This window comes from Eublepharis macularius, chromosome 5 (genome assembly GCF_028583425.1).
Source record: "Eublepharis macularius isolate TG4126 chromosome 5, MPM_Emac_v1.0, whole genome shotgun sequence".
NCBI classification, from domain to species: domain Eukaryota; kingdom Metazoa; phylum Chordata; class Lepidosauria; order Squamata; family Eublepharidae; genus Eublepharis; species Eublepharis macularius.
This window is the reverse complement of record NC_072794.1, coordinates 76,637,397-76,659,596: the sequence shown is the minus strand read 5'-3', so window position 1 is coordinate 76,659,596 and position 22,200 is coordinate 76,637,397. Positions and strand designations below refer to the sequence as shown.

The 22,200-nt window shown below is 41.8% G+C and overlaps 1 protein-coding gene across 1 annotated transcript in view; it reads left to right on the top strand.

Annotated features, from left to right (window-relative positions):
* Nucleotides 1-22,200, top strand: part of CACHD1 (cache domain containing 1) — a 214,470-nt gene that overhangs the window by 83,703 nt on the left and 108,567 nt on the right. The window contains exon 2 of the mRNA XM_054981592.1: nucleotides 4,644-4,706. Within this exon, the coding sequence (XP_054837567.1) occupies nucleotides 4,644-4,706 (63 nt within the window). The remainder of the gene's footprint in view (nucleotides 1-4,643; nucleotides 4,707-22,200) is intronic.

Here is a 22,200-nt window from a genome sequence, read left to right as displayed (position 1 = left end):
GGCCAGCTTTGTATTATGGACAGAAACATTCATTTTAGTTGAGGGACTGTTTCCTTGTTTCTTTTGATGTCCAAAGATCCAGCAATTTGTGAGTAAAAAAGAAAATGCATTTCTTTCTGTATCAAAATGACACCTTTTAATGTAATTTCTTCTGATGTTTAATTATCTTTTCATGTAAATGTGCAAAAAAGATCTTTGTAGGCATAGTAACTGATCAGAGATTTTAATAAAGGTTTACAACAAGAGGATGTTTCCATGTTGGGCTTTTCAAAATAGTTGCATTTTGCTTTTTAAATCCTTTTAGACTCACCGGGACTTGTAAACTCAGAAGATTTACTGCCGCCCTTTCCAGAGGTGGCCTTAGAATTAAGAGTTCAAATTTCTGAAATTCCTTAAGTCCCCAAGAGGGAAAGGAATAAGGGAAAGTGACAGTACTTAGCTTAGTGGAACAAAATATAAGATTATTTTAGAGTGCTTCCATTACTCTTCTCTGAATAGTGACAACAGCATGGAATTCCGTTGCCATTCTAGTTCTTAGAGGAATAAAATGTGGTTATTTGCATATATTATCTTTGCTTACTCAACAGTGCAGCATTGCTTGCAAGGTGAAGACTAAAGTGAATGTTGCAATAAATACAGTGTAGGGTTTTTAACCAGTTGTTAAGTAGTTGATCCAAGTCCAGTTGCCCATTTTCCAGTTTATGTTTTTCCTGAATAATTGCACATACTAATTAGTTGCCCTAACAGTTAAAATACATTGGTTTTTAATTAAATAAGTTCTTTATACAACCATGAGAGTATCCCAAAGTTTGTAGCTGTGAAGCTGCTGTCTGCTTAGTGGTAAGGGCATGAATTGTGAAATTAGTTTGGCTCCAACAAACCATCTGCAGCTTGAAAACATGAGTTTCCTACTTCCTGCTACAAGTGCTGAATAACCATTTCTAAGGCCTATTGGGAATGGCATGACAAGAGGCTACAGGGAGAAGGGTGCATTGGTGAAAATCTTATTCCTGACATGCAGAAGGATATTTCTGCTTGATGCAAAAGATACAAATGAGGGGACCCACAAGGACTTGCTGGGGGTATATCATTTACCCCTCCTCCACTATATCATCTTTCCTTTACCTGAAAGCCCCCATAACCTCTTCCCCTTTCCTCCTTTCTTCTCTCCTTCTCACCCACCAGCTGATTCAACCCTGATCCCCGTGCTATGAACCTGCTTCTTTAGAAGGAGCACAACCCCTTCCAAAACAAGTGGTATCTCAATTCCCCAAGCAGTGCTTTTGTTCTGTTGAAATTAAGCTTCAACTTGTTATCTCTCATTAATTCTAAAACTGCCTCTAGGCCCCTGTTCGTTGTTTGCACAGTTTTTCTGGGATCTGCTGGAAGCACAAAATAGAGGTGAATTGTCATCTTCATATTGGTGACAACTCAGCCCAAATCTCCAGATGACCGCATTCAGTGGCTTTACATGAAAAGCATGGGGGAGAAGAGAGAATCTTCCAGAACTCTGTAGGCCAGAGGCCAGGGGACACAGCAGCAGTCCCCCAGCACCATATTGTGAAATCTACCTTCGAGATAGGACAAAAAACCACTGCAAAACAGTGCCTCTCAGCCCCAGCCCCAAAAGATGGTTCAGAAAGGTACCATGATCAATGATATCAAAAGCCTCTGAGAAGTCCAGTAGAATTAACAGGGTCACACATCCTCTGTCCATCTTTTGGTGCATCTGCCAGGGTGACCAAGGCTGTTTTAGTCTTGTTATAAAGCCTGAAACCAAACTGGAATAGATCCAAACAATCTGCTTCATTCAGGAATCCTGAAATTGCCCAGTCCACCACTTATTCAATCACTTCGCTCAAGAATGGTACTGTTGAGACTGGACAGTAGTCATTCAGCTCTCCTTGGCCCACTTCAGAACAGGGGTTTCCATGTCTTTTCTCGGGGAAGCATTTATTGTCTCCCAGACTCAGTCCACCAGCCTCCAACAACAGATTTAAGCTGCCAAGAGGAGCAAGAGTTGTACAAGGAAGTGATGAACTTCAAAGTATCCTGTCCGCAACCATGGAATGAACAAGCTGAAAGGTACCCCCTCAGCTGGACAAATAAGCATCATATAAATGACCAAAGATGAAATCTGAGCAGGTAGCAGTGACCAAAGTTCCACTCATCAGACCAGGCTGGGAACAATTCCGGTTAGCTTCAGCACCTCTGGTGTCTAGGCATCACTTACCATGTGCTAATCTGGAGAAATGGGATGGCTTCAGTGAAAGTTCATAATTTATCATATGGTTCCATAAAATAACTCCTCTCCTATAGCTTTGGGAACAGCCAATCACTAATGAGGGGATCATTAAAGTCCCTCATTAGAGTGAAGGAATGAATACATCCTCACTGACCAAGTAAAGCCTACTAAAAGCCTACTTTGGAGGCAGAGGAGGCTGAAGAGATTTTTGTCTCAAGACAACTGTCAAACATTCTGCTTGACTTGAGGACACTTTTGTGCCTACGCCCAGTGAAAAACCTTTGAAGCTGAGGAAATTCGTTTCCCAAAGTCATTATCAGAATCTCTTACTTTCCTCACAACTGTGGTAAGGGAGAGGAGGGAGATTAACATGTTAGTTGGGTGAAGATAGAAGAGAGAAAGAATAGCATGAGTTAGTTGGAGAAAGGAAACGTAGGTAGCTTTGGGGAGAGATCAGGCAGAAGGTGGAGGACCTTGTGTGTCTCTATGCATGTGTGTGTGAATGGAGGGGAGAAACAAAGGAATGTGTGTGAATTATATTTATGCTTAATATGTGTGTTTCTCTTTGTGTGCATGCCTGTTTGTAGTGTAAAGAGAGAAGTGCAAGCATACTTTACTCTGTCCCCTCTTACTGTGTGTGCTCTGTATGATTGTCAATTATACACCTATCTTGTATGAATAAGTCCACTTCCCAAACTGAAGTCAGAATTGCATGAGAATAGCCAAGCATTGAGGCAAAACCTCCCCTCCATAGTTCCTGGCCTGGCAGTAGTTGCTGTCTTGAGCTTTAACTGTTAGCCAGAAATAGATGTGCCTGAAACTTGGACTTAGACCATTGCAGTCTATTTATGGAATCTATGACAAAATGATGGGGCTCTAGAACAAGCTTGGAATGAAATAGAGTCTGGAATATATTCTATAAAGACACACGTTTGCTGTCAGAATGAATGCTATCAAACCTGGTATTAGTTACAGAAAGGGTCTTGGCCCAATAAACCAAAATTAGGTTTTTAAAAATTGGAAGTACCGAGGAAAGAGTACCGAGGAAAAGCATGTAAATACAGCCTTGTAAGAAGGGGGCTGAGCAAGATATCTGAAGTATGCAGAAGAAAAGGACCTCAAGATCAGATTACAGAGGACAATTTGGAATGATGAAGGCAGCTCTTCAAACAAGGACTGGAGAATAATGGGGACAAAAGATTGATTTTCTTGGGTTTGGAAGGAGACAGTGGAAGTTAACATAAATTCAGAAGTAAATTCTTGTATTGCCATAGAGAGGAGGAAGTGGGAGGGATCAGGGCGGGGAGTGGGAGAAGAGAAGCTTTCTAAGGTGAAGGCTTTCCAAATAAGAGCATCAGAAATAGGAGACGGTTAGGTCTTGTTTTGGAAGAGCCTACTTTTATTATTATTATTGATGGTCGTTAATTCATAGGGTTGCCATAATCAAAAGTGACTTGATGGCACACACACACACCCACTTATATTACAAACCAAAATCACTATAAGTCCTTTGTATTAGGCAAGCCTACTGCCAAACAATGAGGTGCCTGAAAGCACCTTGATTGGGTTGGAATATTTAGAAGAATAGTGATAGAGCTGACTGCACCCAGTTGAATCAGTTATGTCTGGATTTTTCTTTTGTGTCAGTTCTGTGACTGAACTAGCTGGACATTGTATTCCAAGGTTAAAATTCAGTCAGGCTCCTGCTTAATCTCCTAGCCAAACTAGCCTCTTTTGTCTTGCACATATATCTTCTGACTAAAGCGCGCCAGATTTTAGCAATAATAAATAATGCTTAGCCAAGGAATTGCCAGTCCTTTCTAAGATGGCAGAACCAAGATGGGCTGCTTACTGGAATCACAAAATGGAGGCAGATTGGTTATGGCAACATCCCTCTACACCGCTACAAATTATTGTGGTGCCCTACTTCTTTCTGTACATTGAATAAGGACAGTACTGCTGGTAAAATCTAGGCAGATTTCTGATGAATTAACAAGTTTAAGAAAGTTAGACTGTAAAAAAGTCTTTTTTGAAGGAGCTGTGTTGCATTAAATGTATGGTATGTATAAACAATTTCTGTATTCAGAGAAAACCAGATTTCAGACGTGAAGCATAGCTATTTTAAATTCATACCACTTGGATCCAACAGCAGCACTCTGGATGCAATATCCTTTGCTTTTCTTCAAAACACAAACATCTGTTTAATTCAATTATGGAAGCATGTGTGTGTTCAGTGAAACTGGAGTGGTTTTTCAGTCTCCATTACCATTAATGCTTTTAATGTTAAGTCTCTTGTCTTTTATTATTTGATCTGTACATAGGTGTTATTTCTTCTAAATATGATCATTCATTATTATTGTGTGAATGTCTAAGTACCCTTCCTTATTTTTTATTACAGCGAATATTCAACTCCTTCGTGTACACAGAAAAAATCTCAAATGGAGAAAGTGAAGTTCAGCAGGTAAGAATTGTTTTGCTGAACATTGCTACAGTAGTTAGTTAAATAATATTGTTGCTTGTCTTAGAAATAACTAAGAAAGCATAGACATAGTGTATATGGGTATATTTGTGTCCCAAGCCAAATTCCAATGTATCTTGTAGTAGAAACATTCCCACAAAAACAAAAATGTTTATGGTGGCAGATAGCATTGTGGTTCACAGTACTGAAGCATCCAGAGCTTGAAAATATACTTCAGTATGAGACAGAATGTTTATTTTGTGTGGATCCCCCATCCTCTTTAGCATACTGAATAACTCAAAGCTGTATGTTTCCTTTACAAAGCTGTATTTAAAAAAATATTTGAAACAACACAAACTATATTTTGAACTTAAGATATTGGTCAACTAACATAAATGTTCATCAGTTTTGTTCATCATGTTCATCATGTCAAAACATCTAAAATGGATAATTTCTGTGTTTTTGTATCTCTGGATATTTTTCTTCCCCATGCATATCTCTTGTCAGTGATGAGGTAAATATTTTTCCGGTTATCAGGAAGGGTCATCAGATTGTTAAAGCATGTCTCTATCCAGAACATATAAAAATTGTTCCTTGGATTAATGTTTTCTTAATGAACTCATGGGATATTTTTTTAATCCCAATATGTTAAATGGACTTGGGATAAAAAGTACCTCAATAGCAAGATGCATAGATTGCTGGAATTGTTTTATACCTAGAGTACATTTTAGGTTGATAGAAATATATTGTTTACTACGGTAAAGGTAAGTATCCTAAGAGGACAAAATTACACAGCCACTTCTGTATGTAGCCTACCAAAAAAGTACAACCAGGGAGCAAGTTCACTCAGAGTATTTCCATTTCACCCAAATACTCTGCACCTGCACTAAATGATTTCAGTTACTTGTGGATTTGATTTTTTCCCCCTCATTCCATTTTAAATTGGTTGCTTTTAAGGTATCAGTTGTATGTATAATAAGTGCTGTGATTTTTTTCCAACTAGTAATTTTTAATTGACTAAACATTGAGGGGGGGGGGGTTCTGTCTCTTTTTCTGTCTTCCTTTCATTGCCTGTATAAGGCTGCATTTAGACTAGACCAGTGATTCTCCAGTAAAGTTCCTTAAATAAAGAAAACATCATTCAGCCTCCTGAAGTGTAAATAAGAAAAAAACAAAACAAGTTAGTTCATCTGGAAACACTTTCACTTGTCCTCTGCCTAGGGGGGAAGTAGATCAAAGGGTGATGGTATGAGCAGTGCCATGTGGGCCTACAGAGAAAGACCATTTGGAAGCAAACAGGCTTTAAAAAAGAAGAAGCAACTGAGTCCGTTATTCCTAACATTGATGATATAAACAAAAGACTTCAAGAGCTGATATTCTGCATTGATTAGGATGGTCAGGGAAATAGTTTGGAACTTTGTTCTGTAAAATAGTGCAGTATATTTAAAGCTTTCTTCCTTGAGGGATCACTTTCTAAAAGGCCTTGTCTGTGGAGGAACCTTCTGTATTGTCTAACATATGCTAGGGAGCACATGCAATTCATATGGGGGCATTGAAGAAGTCTTCTGGGTTTAAGTATCAGCTTGTGGCAACTGACTGTACCCAAGGTTATCTGTAATGATCACTTATAAAGATGTTGCTGTAGTTAGTATTTTCTACCCTATAATGCTTGTCTCTAGTCCAAAATAAACATTACAACTTGAAAGCTTCTGTTACTTGGATTGCAATCTAGGCCAAAGAAGAATGACTCCTCTCCTTTTTAATGTTCTTACCCCAGTCCCAAGTTCCATTCAGTCTCCCCTTCCACAACCAGGTGTATGTGTGAGCAGGCAGTGTGAAGAAAGAGTTCTTCTTTCTCTTTTTGCGCTAAGTACCCTTTCCAAGTATATATGATAAGAGAACAAAGTGAGATAGCTGATGCCATGTGCCCTATTATCTAAGTGTCCTGCTTTATATAGTGCTTAGGAGGGCTCTGATTGGCAGAAGACTTAATTAGTATCCTAACCTGTGCTAGGGCTTAACGGCTGAGTAGGAAGCAGTGGTGCATACTTGGAAGAAAGCCTGCTCATAGCACTCCTGATCATGGGTTCCCAGGAGGAAGAGCCAGGATGGACTAGATGATCTGATCCAGCAGGGCACTTCTTATGTTCTAATGAAGAGACATGTGAAAACCCCTGAATAGTATACTGCTGTAGCCAGTAAGATTGAATAGTGCATGGCCAATATTTGGCAACAGCTACAGAATTCTTTTGCATTTCCTTTTATTTTATACAGCTGTTCCAATTTTTGTTGGCCAATACCTAGTAATTGTTTCCCCCAACTGCATGCTTTATTATACTACAAGTATCATAAGCGTGGGGGAGGAGGGATCAGAAGAATAGTGACCTTTTCCTCCTCACCCATGCTGGTTCTCTAGTGGTTAGTTTGTGGACAAGAGGTAGACTGACAGCCTAGGTGGTGTGGGTTGGGTGAAGGGCTAACAGGAATCTTCACCCGCACAATGCATACTTTCCCAGTGTTCTTAGTGTAGGAACTGCAAGAAGTCCTGCTTTCATGTATGGTATGTCTCATGGTGAGTCCCACCCTTGCATACTATTGTGAGTGCTGTCTCAAGTCCAGTAGTCATGTTGGGATTCTTGGTAGATGTTTGTCCCTGGAGTTCTAGGTGATGTTATCTGTAAAAAGAAAAATTTGATAATTATCTGCCATTCCTATATTTATTATTAGCGTTGGATGTCTGTTTTTTGTGTGAGGAGTACTAAGTGTACCCTTTTACCAAAATGCCATATTACCATAGTCCCCCTATATGTGCTCCTTGTTATCTAGACTTGATGTCTAAGTGATATATCTCTAGGTCATGCCTCTTGTTATATGAGCTGTATTCTCCTTCTGGGTGTATATATTATATTCTTGGTGTGCTGTAATTGGGTTAACCAAAATTCTATTTTTTGATATACTGAAGAACAGCTGAAAAGTTGTGCGAGGCTCTCTGTTGACTCTAATGGAACTGTTTGAATTGATGCAACTTTTTTGAAGGTGTAATGTTACACTGTCATTGGGGTTGGGACAAATCTACGAGTAAGCACAGAACTGCAATCTAACTCTGCTTGTTTCCCACCATCCTTAATTCTGCCTGTTTTTGTGCAAAAAGTCTCAGCTTCTTTGCTTGGAATGGAGAGGGGTAAATGAAAGTAGTTTTTGTCCCCTTATGTAGGGAAAACAGACTTCTGATGCAGGAGAGGCTAGTGCAGTAGTACTCACTCCTCAGCTCACAAAGATTCCCTTGCACAATCACCATAAACAAAAAGACCTACGTGACTACTGTACGCCCCACCAAACACATGCATGCAATAATATAAGATATAATGATTAATATAATTTTTATTTATTTATTTATACCCTGCCTTTCTCCTCTCCTCTTCTCCATTTTCTCCTCACAATAATCCTGTGAGTTAGGTTAGGGTGAGAGTGCATGACTGGCCCAAGGTTATCCAGAAGGCTTCTATGGCAGAGCAGGGATTTGAACCTGATTCTCTCAGATCCTAATCCAGCACTTTAACCACTGCACAACACTGGCTGTTCTGTTGGTGGCATATGTTGATCCAGCCTCATGTACAGAACTTCTGCATCTCCACAGCCATGATACAGTCATCATGGACAGGTTGTGTGTTTTTAAAAATAAAACTCTTAAATTTTATCTTGGGATTATATTAATGATGAGATTTTCCCTATTTCCAAAGGGCTTCATTTACTTACATCCCTAGCATGAGGACTGCACCTCAGGGGGGGTTATGGCTTTACCTATTTTCCAATCCCTCCAGTAACGGCTCTTTCAATGTGGTAGCCATGTGCCAACCATAAGCCCCACCAACCAATGGTCTTGCACACTTCCCTGGAACATATGGCAGATGCCATACTGGGGAACAGTGCTCAGAAGAGCCACAGCAGGGACGTCAAAGAGCCCCATGTGGCTCCCCAGTCACTAAGTGAGAACCACTGAGCTAGTGGAATGAAAAAAGAACACAAGCTGAAGTGCCTGCATCAGGCTCTTGATGACATCAGAGCAGCCTGCTATTGAGTGTAGGTTCCAAAGTAGCCCTTGATAAAGTGGAAGGCACTTCTACTTGCACAAATAAGGGTCTGCAATTTCTGTAGTTTTCTCCTAAGAGATTCACCTTGCCACTGCCATCCCACAGTGTACCAGAGGATTTCCAGATCCAAATGAGCAGCTTTTTAAGAAAGATTGTGGAAAGCCAGGCAAATCTGATCTTCCAGCAGAGCTCTGCGATATTTCTCGGGTTCCAGCACTATGTGTGAGACAGTCTTGAAGGAATGAATGGCATGAGAACAATGAGATTATAGAATTTATATGGAGTATTAATGAAGACTATAGCCAAGACCTGATGCAATGAAAGCAATGAAAAGCCTTAGAAGCAGGCAATAATGTTATGAATGTTTTTATTAATTGTTTTATTTGTTTTTAAGAGTTTAAGTTAATGCAAGTCCCCTGGCTTGCTGCCACCATTTGCCAGCCTTCATCCCTAGCTTGCCCCCTGGCTTGCTACTGTGGCGGGCGGCCATTTGCCTCCCACACCTTGTCTTTGAGAAGGCTGGTGAATGCCAGCTCACAGTGGAAGTGATAGAGGCTGACAACAGTGGAAGAGCCAAATCACAACCCAGAGCTGCTCAAGAGAGGCAGGAGTTGACTCTATGGCCCTTTTCGCACTTACGGTTTAAACTGCCATTTATGAGCATTCGCCCTGATCACAGTGGCTTCGGCATTGCACCCGTTCATTTCACGCTGTCCACTGCAATTTCGATTTGGTGTCTGTGCTTCATTTCAAACCCACTTTGAAGCCTTGGTGCAGTTTCAGGCTTTCGGGGCCTTGCAATTCACATCACACTTTTTTAAAAAAAATTGAGCATGCGTAGTTACATTGCAATATTGGAACCCTTCCCCCCTTTTTGCTGATTGGGCTGTCCCCTGCCCACTGGAGAGGCAATTGGTGGCAGAGTTCTGGGGGAAAACATGTACTACTCTCATTTTTTTTAATCAAGCCAGGAAAGCGTTAAAATGCTGTCGATTCATCCCCTCCTGTCAAGCCGAGGCTTGTTTCCTAAGGGCTGTGCAAAATGCTTGGGTTTTTTTTTTTCTCTTTGGCAAAGTTTGAAACATGCCTGGGAGGGAGGGAAAAGGAGCCATTTAATCCTTTCCTGGCTTTTAAAGCCAGGCAGAAAGTGCAGTAACATAACAACCTTGCAACCCATTCTTGTCTTTAAAAAACAAAGTGTGTGTGTGCATACCCTAAGGGAGGAAGGAGAAAGCAGCTATTTAACCCTTTCCTTGCTTTTAAAGCTAGCAGGGAATTAGCAGCAAGCTTAGGAATCATTCCTGGCTTTGGAAAAAAAATAAAAGAGCATGCATACCGGGAGGAAGGAAACCAACGGAGAAGCAGCCTTCTGACCTTCACCTCGCTTTACTAAAAAAATGGCGGACAAGGAGTTCAGAGAGCTGAGGAGGGTGGGAGTGGTTAATTCTGGACAAACCAATCAGCTCCCAGGGAAAAGGAGAGGGGGGAGAGAAGCAAAAAGGGGGCAAAAGTGTTCACATTAGCAAAATGTGGGCCAGCTGCCAGTTGGCAGCAGACTTAAAAAAACATCGGGGTATGTCCGCAGGGGGGGAAATCGGGGATACAGTGGACAAAAAGCGGGACTGCGTCCCATGACTGCTTTGAAAGTGTGAAAACCTTGCAGACATGGGATGTGGAACAGATACAAACACGCTCTAAAAACCAAGTGCGAAAAGCACCTATAGTGAGAGGGAGGAAGAGAGAGGAGGGGTTGGAGGAAAAGGTCATTATCCCCATTATTCTTTTAGAGTTAATGTTTAGCTAGGCTCAAGAGCTGGAGTTAAAGACAGCAAAGTTTGGGGATTGAAGCATGAATGTATTAGCCTAAGCCCATGCATGTTTACTTTGAAGTAAGCCTCAATGAACTTTGGGAATTACATTTGAGTAAGCATGGGAGATTGGCTCAGGGAGATTGGTTATCATCATAAGCGCATTTACTGAAAGTAAACCTCTTCAGTTAAGATGAGGCTGTTTAAAACAGTAAGACTGACTTCACAATAAATAAGCATAGGATCATGCATGGTGCAGTTCAGATTTTAAAGGTTGTTTCATGCACACATTTTTATTCATTCTAGCTTTTCCCCTACTATCTGTTGTTTCTCCCAATGTCTGCATTTTGATTATAAGCTCCTTTTGGCAGAGATCTGTCCTTAAGTTGTTGTGTGTGAAGTGTGTGTGTGTGCTCATTTCACACTGCAAAGCACGATGTGCATTTATGTTGCAACAACAACAATAATTTATCACCCTCTGAGATGTTAGGTTTCATTAAATAAATGTAAAAGGTGGGCAGGTACTCAAAAATAATCACTCAACAAAGAGAATTTTTTAAAGCTAATTTCTTTTGTTGGGAAATTGCCAGAAGAAAGAAAGGTGTAGGATCTTTTAAAGAAGTTTCTCCATTTCTCTCTCTTTTTAAAGAAAAAATAAATTTTCAGAGTGAATTTTTCTGTTCTTTCTTAAGAAGCCAAGGCCACCAGAAGAGGCCTGCAGGATTTCAATTTATAGCTCGCCTTCCTTGCAAGCAGGCTGAGGGCGGGTTACTACAATATCAAGCATTATATAAAGTATAATATAAATAAATCAGAGCATTAAATTACATTAGAACAACAATCTACAATATACAAGCTTAAATAAATACAATCAGTTGAAGGCATCCGCTAACACATCTAAGTAAGATGGCTGTAGGGAAGCCAAACAATGCAGATAGGTGGATACCCACCTAAGAAATCCGGGGCAGGCAAGGTAGAGCAAGGGAGGCCAGGAAGGACAGATCGCCTCAGCCATAGGGCCAATAGAGCATCTCTGTTTTACAGGCAATGTGGAACTGTAATAAGTCCTGGAGGCAGGGCCGGTGCGCCCATAGAGGCCAGGTAGGCGGTGGCCTCAGGTGCGGGGTGCTGGAGGGAGCTCTGGAGGAGGTGCGGGGGGCGGGAGCACACGCCCCAAAGCAGCAGCCTCCTATCCCTCCTGCCCCATGCTGCTGCCGCTGCCGCCAGCACAAGCCCCCCGGCCAGGCGCAGCCACCACGGGCAGGCATCTGCGGCGGCACAGGCAACCGAGCGGGAGAGCTCGGAGGCTGCCCGCCGCAGCAGTCGGGCCAGCAGTGGTGGTGGCGCGCACAGGTGCGCACGCTCCTGTGATGACAACACGTGTGATGTCATCACACAGGCCAGTGTGCGCATGCATTCACGCGCGGGGGGGTGCCTGGCTACGAGCGCCTCAAACCCTTGCGCCGCCCCTGCCCGGAGGGCCCAGATCTCCACTGGGAGTGTGTTCCACCAGGCCAGCACCAGAACTGAAAAAGCTCTGACTTTGGTTGAGGCAAGGTAGACATCCTTCAGGCTCGAGACAACCAGTAGGTGTTTATCAGAGGAGTGTAAAGTCCTCTGAGGGATGTATTGGGAGAGACGGTCTCATAGATATGTTGGTCCAAGTCCTTTAAGGGCTTTAAAGGTCAGAACCAAAACCTTGAAACTTGATCTGGAACTCAACTGGGAGCCAATGCAACTGACACAGCACCAGATGTATATGTGTCCTAAGTGATGTCCCAGTAAGGACACATGCTGCTGCATTCTGAACCAGCTGCAATTTCCGGATCAGGCTCAAGGGCAGCCCTGTGTAGGGTGAATTGCAATAGTCCAGCCTAGAGGTGACTGTTGCATGGATCACTGTAGCTAAGTTATGAGAGGAGAGGTAGAGGGCAAGCTGCCTGGCCTGATGAAGATGGAAAAATGCTGACCTGGCAATTGTAGCAACCTGGGCCTCCATCTAAGTGTGGCATCCAGGGTCACACTCAAGCTCCTCACTGTTGGCGCAGGCATTAATAGCACGCCATCAAGGGCTGGGAGGTGGACTTTGTGTGACTGTGATAATAATCCTTTTCCAGTTACCAAAGTCAGTGTAAAATGTAGGCCATCTTGATTGTTTCAAAGACAATTTCATTGGCTTTATTTGTAGGATAATGCCTTTTACTACTATTTTGTGGGTGGTCAGCATGCCATTAAAAATCATACGGGTTAAACTATACAATGGCTTTTAGGAAAAGAGAGTGGTATAAAGGAGAGAGTAGAGTTCAAAAATAAATAGACACTTCACTGGTAAAGACTTCCACAGGTATTGCTTACACCACAGCTCAGCATCCATACATTAACTCTTAACTGGATATAAATGAATGTCTAAACATTCTAAGTATCATGATGAATACTTGGCTGTCAGAGAAGACTGATGACCGCCGTGTATAATATAACTACCATGGTTTAAAAGCTTGGTATTGAAGAGTGTGAAAGAGTAAGTGAATACTTCTGCTTTAATAATAACTAGGCCTTTTAGTGCTAATGAATCCTGAGTACTGGGATTTTATGAGTAAGGGTAATGTATACAAATGGATCATATTAAAACAAATGATACAAATTCTAAGCAAACTTAATCATCCATCAGCCATTCTTCATGTTGTTCATTATCAATTTTATAATTGACATCCTAAAAGCATTTGTTGCTAGTTCATTAGTTCTGGGAGGTTACTGATCTGTTACGATTTTTTTTAATGTATAAGCCAAAGAAATGAAAAAATACAGCAGCTGGCTATGAGGAGCAAAGAACTACTGCAACTTGCTCTATACTGGGCTGCCCTTGGGCTTGACCCAGAAGTTGCAGTTGGGCCAGAATGTAGCGGCACAGATCCTTACGGGAACCCCATTCAGAGTGCATATTCATCTAGAACTGTGCTAGCTGCACTGGCTTCCAGTTGAGTTCCAGATCCAGTTCAAGGTGTTGGTTCTGGTATTTAAAGCCCTCAATGGACTGCGGCTGACATGCCCATGGGACCATCTCTCCCATTATGTCCCCTGTAGGGCCTTGCACTCTGCAGACAAACAATTACTGGTGTTGCCTGGCCCAAGGCCTTTGGGCCAGGGACCAAGGCCAGGGCCTTCTCAACACTGGTTCTGGACTGGTGGAACGCACTCTCATTGGACATTCAGTCTCTGTGGGATCTGTTGCAGTTCCGCTGGGCCTGTAAAATGTTAATGTTCCGCTGGGCCTTTGGTTGAGGACCAGCATCTGTCTCCTCTTCCATCTTTTTTCCTGACTGCTGTGTCCCATTTTCTGTCCTGCTCTGGGTGCCATTCCACAGTTCACCCTGTAGAATTTGAGCTTATACCTTTATTTTAATGATGCCTGGAATTGAATTACTGTGATTGGTGATAACTTTTATAGGTCTATATGTTTTTAAGATTGTATTTACTGATGTTTTGTTGATGTTAGCTGCCCTGAGCCGGTTCACGGGGAGGGTGGGATATAAATCTAAACAAACAAACAAATAAGTAATAAATTTCTTGACATGACACACAATGAGTGTCCTAAGGGAAAAATGTGAAACTTTACTGTCTGCATTTTACAGTGGTTTTTCATTTGGAAACTTTCTTGGGTAGAAGTTGGCCTGTTTGCTTACTACTAGGAAATCAGTTCAATACTTGCCTGAGAATTGTGAAAGAATTGTAAGAGGCCAAGTTACAACACAGAATAATAAAATTGGTTGTAACAGGTTTTAACAAATGTGTTGCTTACAGATTCAGGAGGAATCAAGATTTTGTGGGTTAGAAAACACAATTTGAGATATGGAGGTGACATTTTTTTAAAAATTAAACAATTAAAATCATTGCAAATAATTTTGATATGTTTTACTTGAAGTATGATTTCATGTAGTGAGGAAGGAATTAAAGCCATGGACGCTAGCTCAGCATTTCAAAACAAACAGCTAAGTGTAGCTGCAGTAATAGTAATGAATTATCTTATTTAAATCTCATGCAGTTCATGAAAATCATTCTGATTTATTCTTCTCCGACTTGGATTCTTTTCAGGTTGGCTTCCATTCTTTATTCCTTTAAGCAATTGCTTTAGAGCACTGTGGAAGTGCGTTGGTGTCTGGGGGCGAACACCCCGAGCACCCCAGACTTGCCACAGAGGACCCTGAGCACCCCAGCTGCAGGCACAGAGAGCCTGGGGGAAGTGACTCAGCCCCAGGCAGCAGGGAGTGAAGGGGAAACGGAGCCAGCCTGGGTGCTGCCAAACCAGGCCCCACAGGGCAAGAAATGCACATGCACGCCTGGGACGCTGATACCTGGCCAGACAGGCTAGAAGCCCCTACACCTGCCCCAGATGGGGCTGGCGGGCCTGACGTCCACCCCAGGGGACTGGCCAGAACCCAGGAAGCCAGTATGGTGCCTCGCAAACAGAGGCAGAGGTGGCCAAGCCGTCTCACCTGGAAAGGCCCTGCTAGCCCCATCCTGCAAGAAAGGATAGGAGAGCAGGGAGGGACTGGAATGAGAGGAGGAACACCTGAAAGCATCCCTTGCTGGACGGCATCTAGCCCCACCATGCAAGAAAGGATAGGAGAGCAGGGAGGGACTGGAACGGGAGGAGGAACACCTTGGAGCATCCCCAGCTGGATAGCATCACAAGCAATTCGCCCAGGGCTGGGAGGCTGCCCAGGGATAGGAGGGAGCCTGGGAAGAGGGGAGAGGGAAGTTGGAAGAAGCCCTATAAAGGCAGGCTCAGTAGGGAGGTTGTGGTGGGTTGTGTAGGAGTGGAGGGAGGGAGGGGGAGGAGTTCCCTTGGGGGAAGGGAGGAGGAGGAGGAGGAGGAGGAGTTCATTTGGCAAGGGAAGGAGGGAAGAGCAGGAGGGAAGAGCAGAGGCTACAGAAGGATAGGTGGCTGAGAGGGTGCGAAGGTGATGTATACCCCTCCTCCTTCCACTATCCAGGGGACAATCCCAAGCTTGCTTGTGCCCAAGGCCCCTCCCACAGATACTTGTGTCCAGGGCTCCGCGGCTGCCATAGCGGAACCTGACAGTTTTTTGAAAGAATGAACTAGTAAGTTTTCATGTTAGTTTTGAACTCACTGAGTGGACTTAGCCAGCCTTACAGTGCAATTAACACTTTTAAGGATTGCTGAGATCAGATGTGTGAAGCCCCCAAACCTTTCTAAATGTTCATAATGGCTTGGTTCATCTTTGAGTCTTCTTATTGGTCCTACTGGAGATGAAAGTTTTAAAAGCTTTCTAGAAGTTTTGATAGCGCATGGGGTGCTCACTTCTTGTGCCACAATGTTTGTGCCGATTCAGTCAAAACAATGCAAATAAAGAGTGCAGTTCCCTTTTCTCAGTTCTCCTCTTTAAACAGGACAAAGTTTCCAGTGAGATTCAAATCTTTTTATTTGATATACAGGCCCCAGAACAAGTCAGGCAGTGTCCTCCTGGGCCCTCTCTAGGTGGGTTGTCGGTACCATTAAACATTATGTTATCGCTGCTGTCTCTTGGTCATTGCAGATTACAGTTCATTCCAGCAGTGCTTGGGAATCTTTACTGCCTTTCTCCAGAGAGTCTCACTTGTCAAAAGCAGCAAGTTCTGCCTCCACCTTCATTAAGTATTAAAACTTAAATCTTTCTTTAGTAAAAGGCGAAAGATTTGTGCAATCTGAAGAAAAACCTGAAAACTTAAATCATAAATTCCTGGATTGCATCGTACTTATCTCCTGCTATACTATTACTACAGCATGGCAATAGCTTACTATTCTCCCAGTGTAGGACTGCACAGAAGACTTGAAGATGAAAACAGGATTGCGCCTGCTTTAAACTGTTGTTCATGGAATGATCTTCTTTGCAGGCACACATTCCCTCCCTCCTTGCTCTATTGTATGATTGGGCCCTGAGGAAAGAGGGGCACTCCCTCTTCTATGTCATGTGACTAAATTGGCAGAAAGTGCTATCACTCAAGTAGGAGGGCCTTTTGAACTATCGAAAGGTCTAGAAAGCTTTTAAATGTTCGTTTCTACAGTTGATCTGCACAATTCCATTATGTGCCTTCACAGAAGACCATTCAGTGAACAATCGTTGCGGGTAGATGCAGTCCTTCCTTTGCTCCTTTCTCTGTGGCAATATTCCCATCCTTTTCATCTTTAAAACTTTTCTGACTCACTGTTAGATGCTGACTTTATGCAGGCTATACACAATAAAGCTGAGTGTAGAAGGTATGAAGAATGCCGGCAAATGATCCCTTGGATATAACACCTCTAATCTGGGGAAAGAAAAAGAAATATGGAACTAAATTGCCAATATCAAATATCCATGTAGTAAAATAAGATAAGGGATAGAAAGTACAATGTCTGGTTTGAAACAATTCTATAAAATGACCGTTTTATGAGACTAATAATAAAATCTGTTCAGTTGCATCCCATCATAATTATTGCCAGTTTGTCTCTGAAAGTATACTGCTTGGAAAAAAATGGCTTGAATATTTTTGTAATAGCTGACAGATAGAAGAGAGATATATGGAGTAGATTTTTGGAAATTTTGTTGCCTAGAATAAAAAAAATGTCCATTGTTTCTCTTGGAATATATTTTTCCTCCCTCCTGATTTCTGTGTTTCAAATCAATAGTGAAAAGGCATTAACTTTGCCTGAAAATGGTTCTTGGTATATGGGTGATTTGGACTTTGGTACTTGATACATTCTTAAGAGTTTCAGATGGCCTGCAGTTTATTTAAGCTACAGAGAGAATTGTGTGTCTTCATTGCAGAGTTATTCTATTGTTAAATATGCAGCCCCATTAAAAATGTCCATTTGTTTGTTGTCAATTTCCTAGGATATAGTGACAGAGATAACTGAGAAGGGCAACATTCAGACCAATAATACCAAAGTAGTTATTAGTAATTTTGCATGCAGCAACTTGTAAAAGTCTGCTTGAGAGAAAGTGTCAGAAAGTGTCTCTGCTGAATAAACAAGTTACCATAGTAGGCTTAACTATAGCTTTAAGGAAGGTGTTAGCATTGTATCATATGGAAAGAAACAGCTGATAGATAGCAGGCATTCTCATAGATCTCCTGTTTGTAATTCAACCTGTCATCAGATAGGGGAAGATGACAGACACTTCCTAAATCCAACTAAGAGATTTAGGATATCAGATACAGCATGGCAATAGAACATACAAAATAGTTTCTAAAGAGGATATAATAAAATTGCTGTGGATGGAGCAAACACCCTCATTTGAATTATACAAGAAAACCAGCTAGCAATATCAGACCATTGTTGAAACAGAGGTGGTGTGTTGGAGGATATGTTCACAGTAACAAAATATTTCCAGTGTAGTATGGAACACTGTCAATGAAAGGTTACATTTTTATGTTGCTGTGTCAGATTCCTTGCAATCTTCATAATACTTTTTAAAATAATTTTTAAAATTCCAAAAATCCATTTTACTAGTGAAATTTTATTTCTGGAAGAATAGGGTTTAACTTCAGTCTACTTGTTATATCAAGTTCACGTCAGATTAATTGATACATATTTTGAGTACAGTTTTATTGCATTAATAAAGCATATTTTAATGTATTTCTCTATCAGTAATGGTAGCAGGGATTGTCAGAGAGAGTATAGCAATAAAAGGAGCACTCAGAGTTCTAGGGCTGTATGTAAATGAGTGAGCTGCTTCTGAGGACATTAAGTGAGAGATTCACTGAAGTTATGATAAAATATTGTCAGTAAGAATAGTAACATTTGAAGTGCTTTTACACATGAGTATAAATAATATGCAAGCAGATATTTTTCTTCAGCATTCATGCATAGAAATCAAAATCTGTGGCTTGCATTCTTGCTATCCATACAAAGACATCAAATTGATCATGTTGTTTGGGCTACTTAATGTTTCATCAGTTGACTTTAATTTTCCTAAAACCAAATATAGTATCATCAGTATGTCTAACTCTCACTGTGACTCTCTGGATATTTAAATCCAGAAATTGGAGCCAAGGACAGACAAGACAGATATTTCTACAAACCTAAAAGCTCTAAGTTTGCAGAAAAATCTGAAATCTGAATCAGTATTGGCAGCCTCCAAGGCTTGGTTTCTGTCAGTACAAGGCAGAGGGGAGGGTAAGGACCCTTTCTAGAAGTGTTTGAGCCATTGAGGGAGAACAAATCAATGCCAGGCCTAGAAGCAGCCATAAGACTAATTGCTGCCACCCAACCTGTATGACTCACCCTGCTTGCTACAATTCAACAACAGCTACTCCACAAAAGCCAATGTGGTGTAGTGATTAGTGTTTCAGATTAATTCAGATCCCCACTCTGCTATGGAAGCTCACATGGTGACCTTGGTCCGTTCACGCACACTCAGCCTAATCTACCTCACAAGTTTCTGAAGAAAAAATGAATACAAAGTAAACAATGTAAGCTGTATAGCTTCCTCATTGTGGAGAAATGCAGAATATAAATGAAGAAAATAGATAACAGATATAACTGAAGAATGAGGGGCAGATAAATGGTAGGTTGGTGGTGGGTGGAAAGGAGACGAGTAAACTGGGAAAGCTGTGGATATGGGGTTGCCAGGAGGAGGGGAAGAGGACAGTGTGGGAAGGGGGATACTGGGGAAGGTGAGGTTCCCCCTGCAATTTCTTACATGTTTATCATGGAACTGAGCTCAGCCTGATTGGCACCATACAATTCAGCCCAGCCTAGTGGCTAGTGCCACACAACTAGGCCAGACTGTTCTCTCAGAATGGCTGCCAGGGGAGGGAAGACAAGAAATTTGGAGAGGCTATGGGTCTTTCTGGGGAGGGAAAGAAGAAATAATGGAGAAGGGGGAAATGAAATCCCTCTGTAAGTCCACGTGAGTCTCCTGCTTGTTAATATTTCTAATTCTCAATGTGGCTGTCTGTAGATACTTAATCAAGAGACAACCATCTCCTTGTAGTGAACCCAGAACAAACTGGCAGACTGCTCAGCTGTTTTAAAATAAGCATGATATGTTCTTGTCAGCTAGCCCTTGACAATAACTGGGTCACTGCATTCTGAGCCAACTGTAGTTTCCAGATTGTCTTCAAGGGCAGTCCAATGTGGAGTGCATTACAGTAACCTGACTGCAAGGTTACACATGCATTGATTCCCACAGCTGGGTCAGCTGGGTCTAAGAAATAAAACAGTTGGTGAACCAAATGCCACTGGGAAGGCTCTTTTGGCCGCTATATCACCCTGCTTTTCAAACATCAAGACTAGGTCCTTGAGCACCCCCCCAAGCTCTTAACCTTATCTGCAAATGCCAGTTCCAATCCACTGTACACCACAAGTTGATCTAGTCTCTCAAACACATCAATCTTCTCAACCAGCTTTTCCTCAGTTGTGTTTGGATTCGGTTTCACCTTGTTCTGCCTTAGAACCTGACCATGGACTTAAAGCACTGGTTCAAAGTCAAGATAGACACACCTGAAGGCTTAGATAATGAAACGTAAGGTTGGATGTCATCTGCATATTGATGATGTACAACCTTAGAGTGCTGGATGAGTTTATTCAGAGACATGTAAGATAATGGAACCCTGAGGCACTCCACAAGACAAATCTGAACCCATTGATTCTGCTGTTCCAGTGGAAACTCTGTGTAACCCGTTAGACAGAAAAGATCATAACCACAAAAAAACTACTTTTGTAGTGTCAACTCTATATTCCAAGTGTCAATAGGGATAACTGTCTTTTATCTGCTTTAAATGAAGATTGTCTACCAATGCAGCTAAAGCTACCTCAGTTCTGAGGTATCTCAGAACCTAGACTGAAAAGATCAAAGGCTGATGTGTCATCCAAGAACTCTTAGAACTGCTCATAACATTCCAGATGCTGAAATGGATACAAAATTGCTTTTTGAAAAGCAGGCTGCTGTACCCAAGAGTGTCTTCTGCCATCAGCATTGGGTTTAACAGCTCATACCCTTCAAACTCAGCTAATCTGACCATGCTGATCCATGCTGGTAGGACTACTGTCATGGGCTGTATGTTCATCTGCCCTTGGAATCAAACTGGAAACTTCAGCTGGCTCACAATGTGACAGCCAGTTATTGTCAAAGGCTAGCTGATGGGAACATTACCAATAAAAAGGTTTTTTAAAGCTACATTTGTTGCCAATTTGTTTCTGAATCCAATTCAGGATGCTGGTTATGATCTTTAATGCCTTTCATGGCCTGGGACCCACATATTTAAAGGAAGTCATGTCCTTGGGTTATTGTTATGTAATATGAAAGTAGCCTTAGACACTGAGGATATGTATGAAGTGTGAGCATTACGCCACTTTAAAGAATTGGAGTAAACTTTATAGGAACAGCATTGTCAGCTACAACTAGCCCATCTACTAAATTGGCTAAGTATTCTGCCCTCACGGAACGTGCCGATCTACCAGATCCAACACCACCAGCCGTTGTCGTGCTGCTGGAGGCTCCAAGCTCTTGAGATGTGAACACTTCATCTCAGATCTGGAAACATTGCTCAACTTTGAGTGTACCAAGCTCATTGGATCCGACTCCTTCTTGGATCTGTCTTGGAAACCCTGATCCCTTTGGCAAAGTCACAGATCCAACAACACCATCAGGCCTCAAACATTCCGAGCTCATCGGCTTCAACCGTTCCTTGGATTTGACAATGCACCAAATCTAGACAGACATCAGATTAGACAGTATGAACCCTGTCTATGAGAGAGAGCCGGGTTTGATTCCCCACTCCTCCACTTGAAGCCATCTGGGTAACCTTGGGCTAGTCACAGTTCTCTGGAGCTCTCTCAGCCCCACCCACCTCACAGGGTGTTTCGTTGTGGAGATAATAGTAACATACTTTGTAAACCGCTCTGAGTGGGCATTAAGTTGTGTTATGAACAAACTGACTTACGTTGTCCGCTGGAAGTCCATGCCCATTCCACTAGGTCATAGATATCTTCAGCAGCCCTGTCATAAGGAAATCCTAAATTTAAGGTCTAAGTCCTGATAAGATCTAAAAGAGTCCAGTAGCACCTTTAAGATTAACCAACTTTACTGTAGCATAAGCTTTCTCAAGAATCACAATTCTCTCTAAAATTTACAACATCCTATTATCCCGTAACCCAATTGACACTTTAAAATGTCAAACAAACTGGCACTCAGATTGCAACATAGATTTAACACAAGAACAATGGGGGAAATTTGGACTTCAAATATATTAAATACCAAAACGATTACATCTCGAATTCAAAATTACAAAATAATTCACAGGCGGCATTTAACGCCAAGAAAACTTTCACTTATAACCAAAACAAACTCCCCACTTTGTTGGAAGGAGTGCGGTGAAATAGGAACGTTCAAACATTGCTGGTGGGGATGCCCTAAAATAGAATCTTTTTGGAATGAAATTTTAGATTATATTAAAGAAATAACAGGCTATAAAATTCCTTTAGACCCGAAGATCATTTTTTTAAATTTATGGGATACAACTGAAATCCCACAAATCAGAAAAGACCTCATTGGCAATCTCTTGGTTGTGGCAAAGAACTTGCTGGCTTTATATTGGAAATCCAAAATAATCCCCACA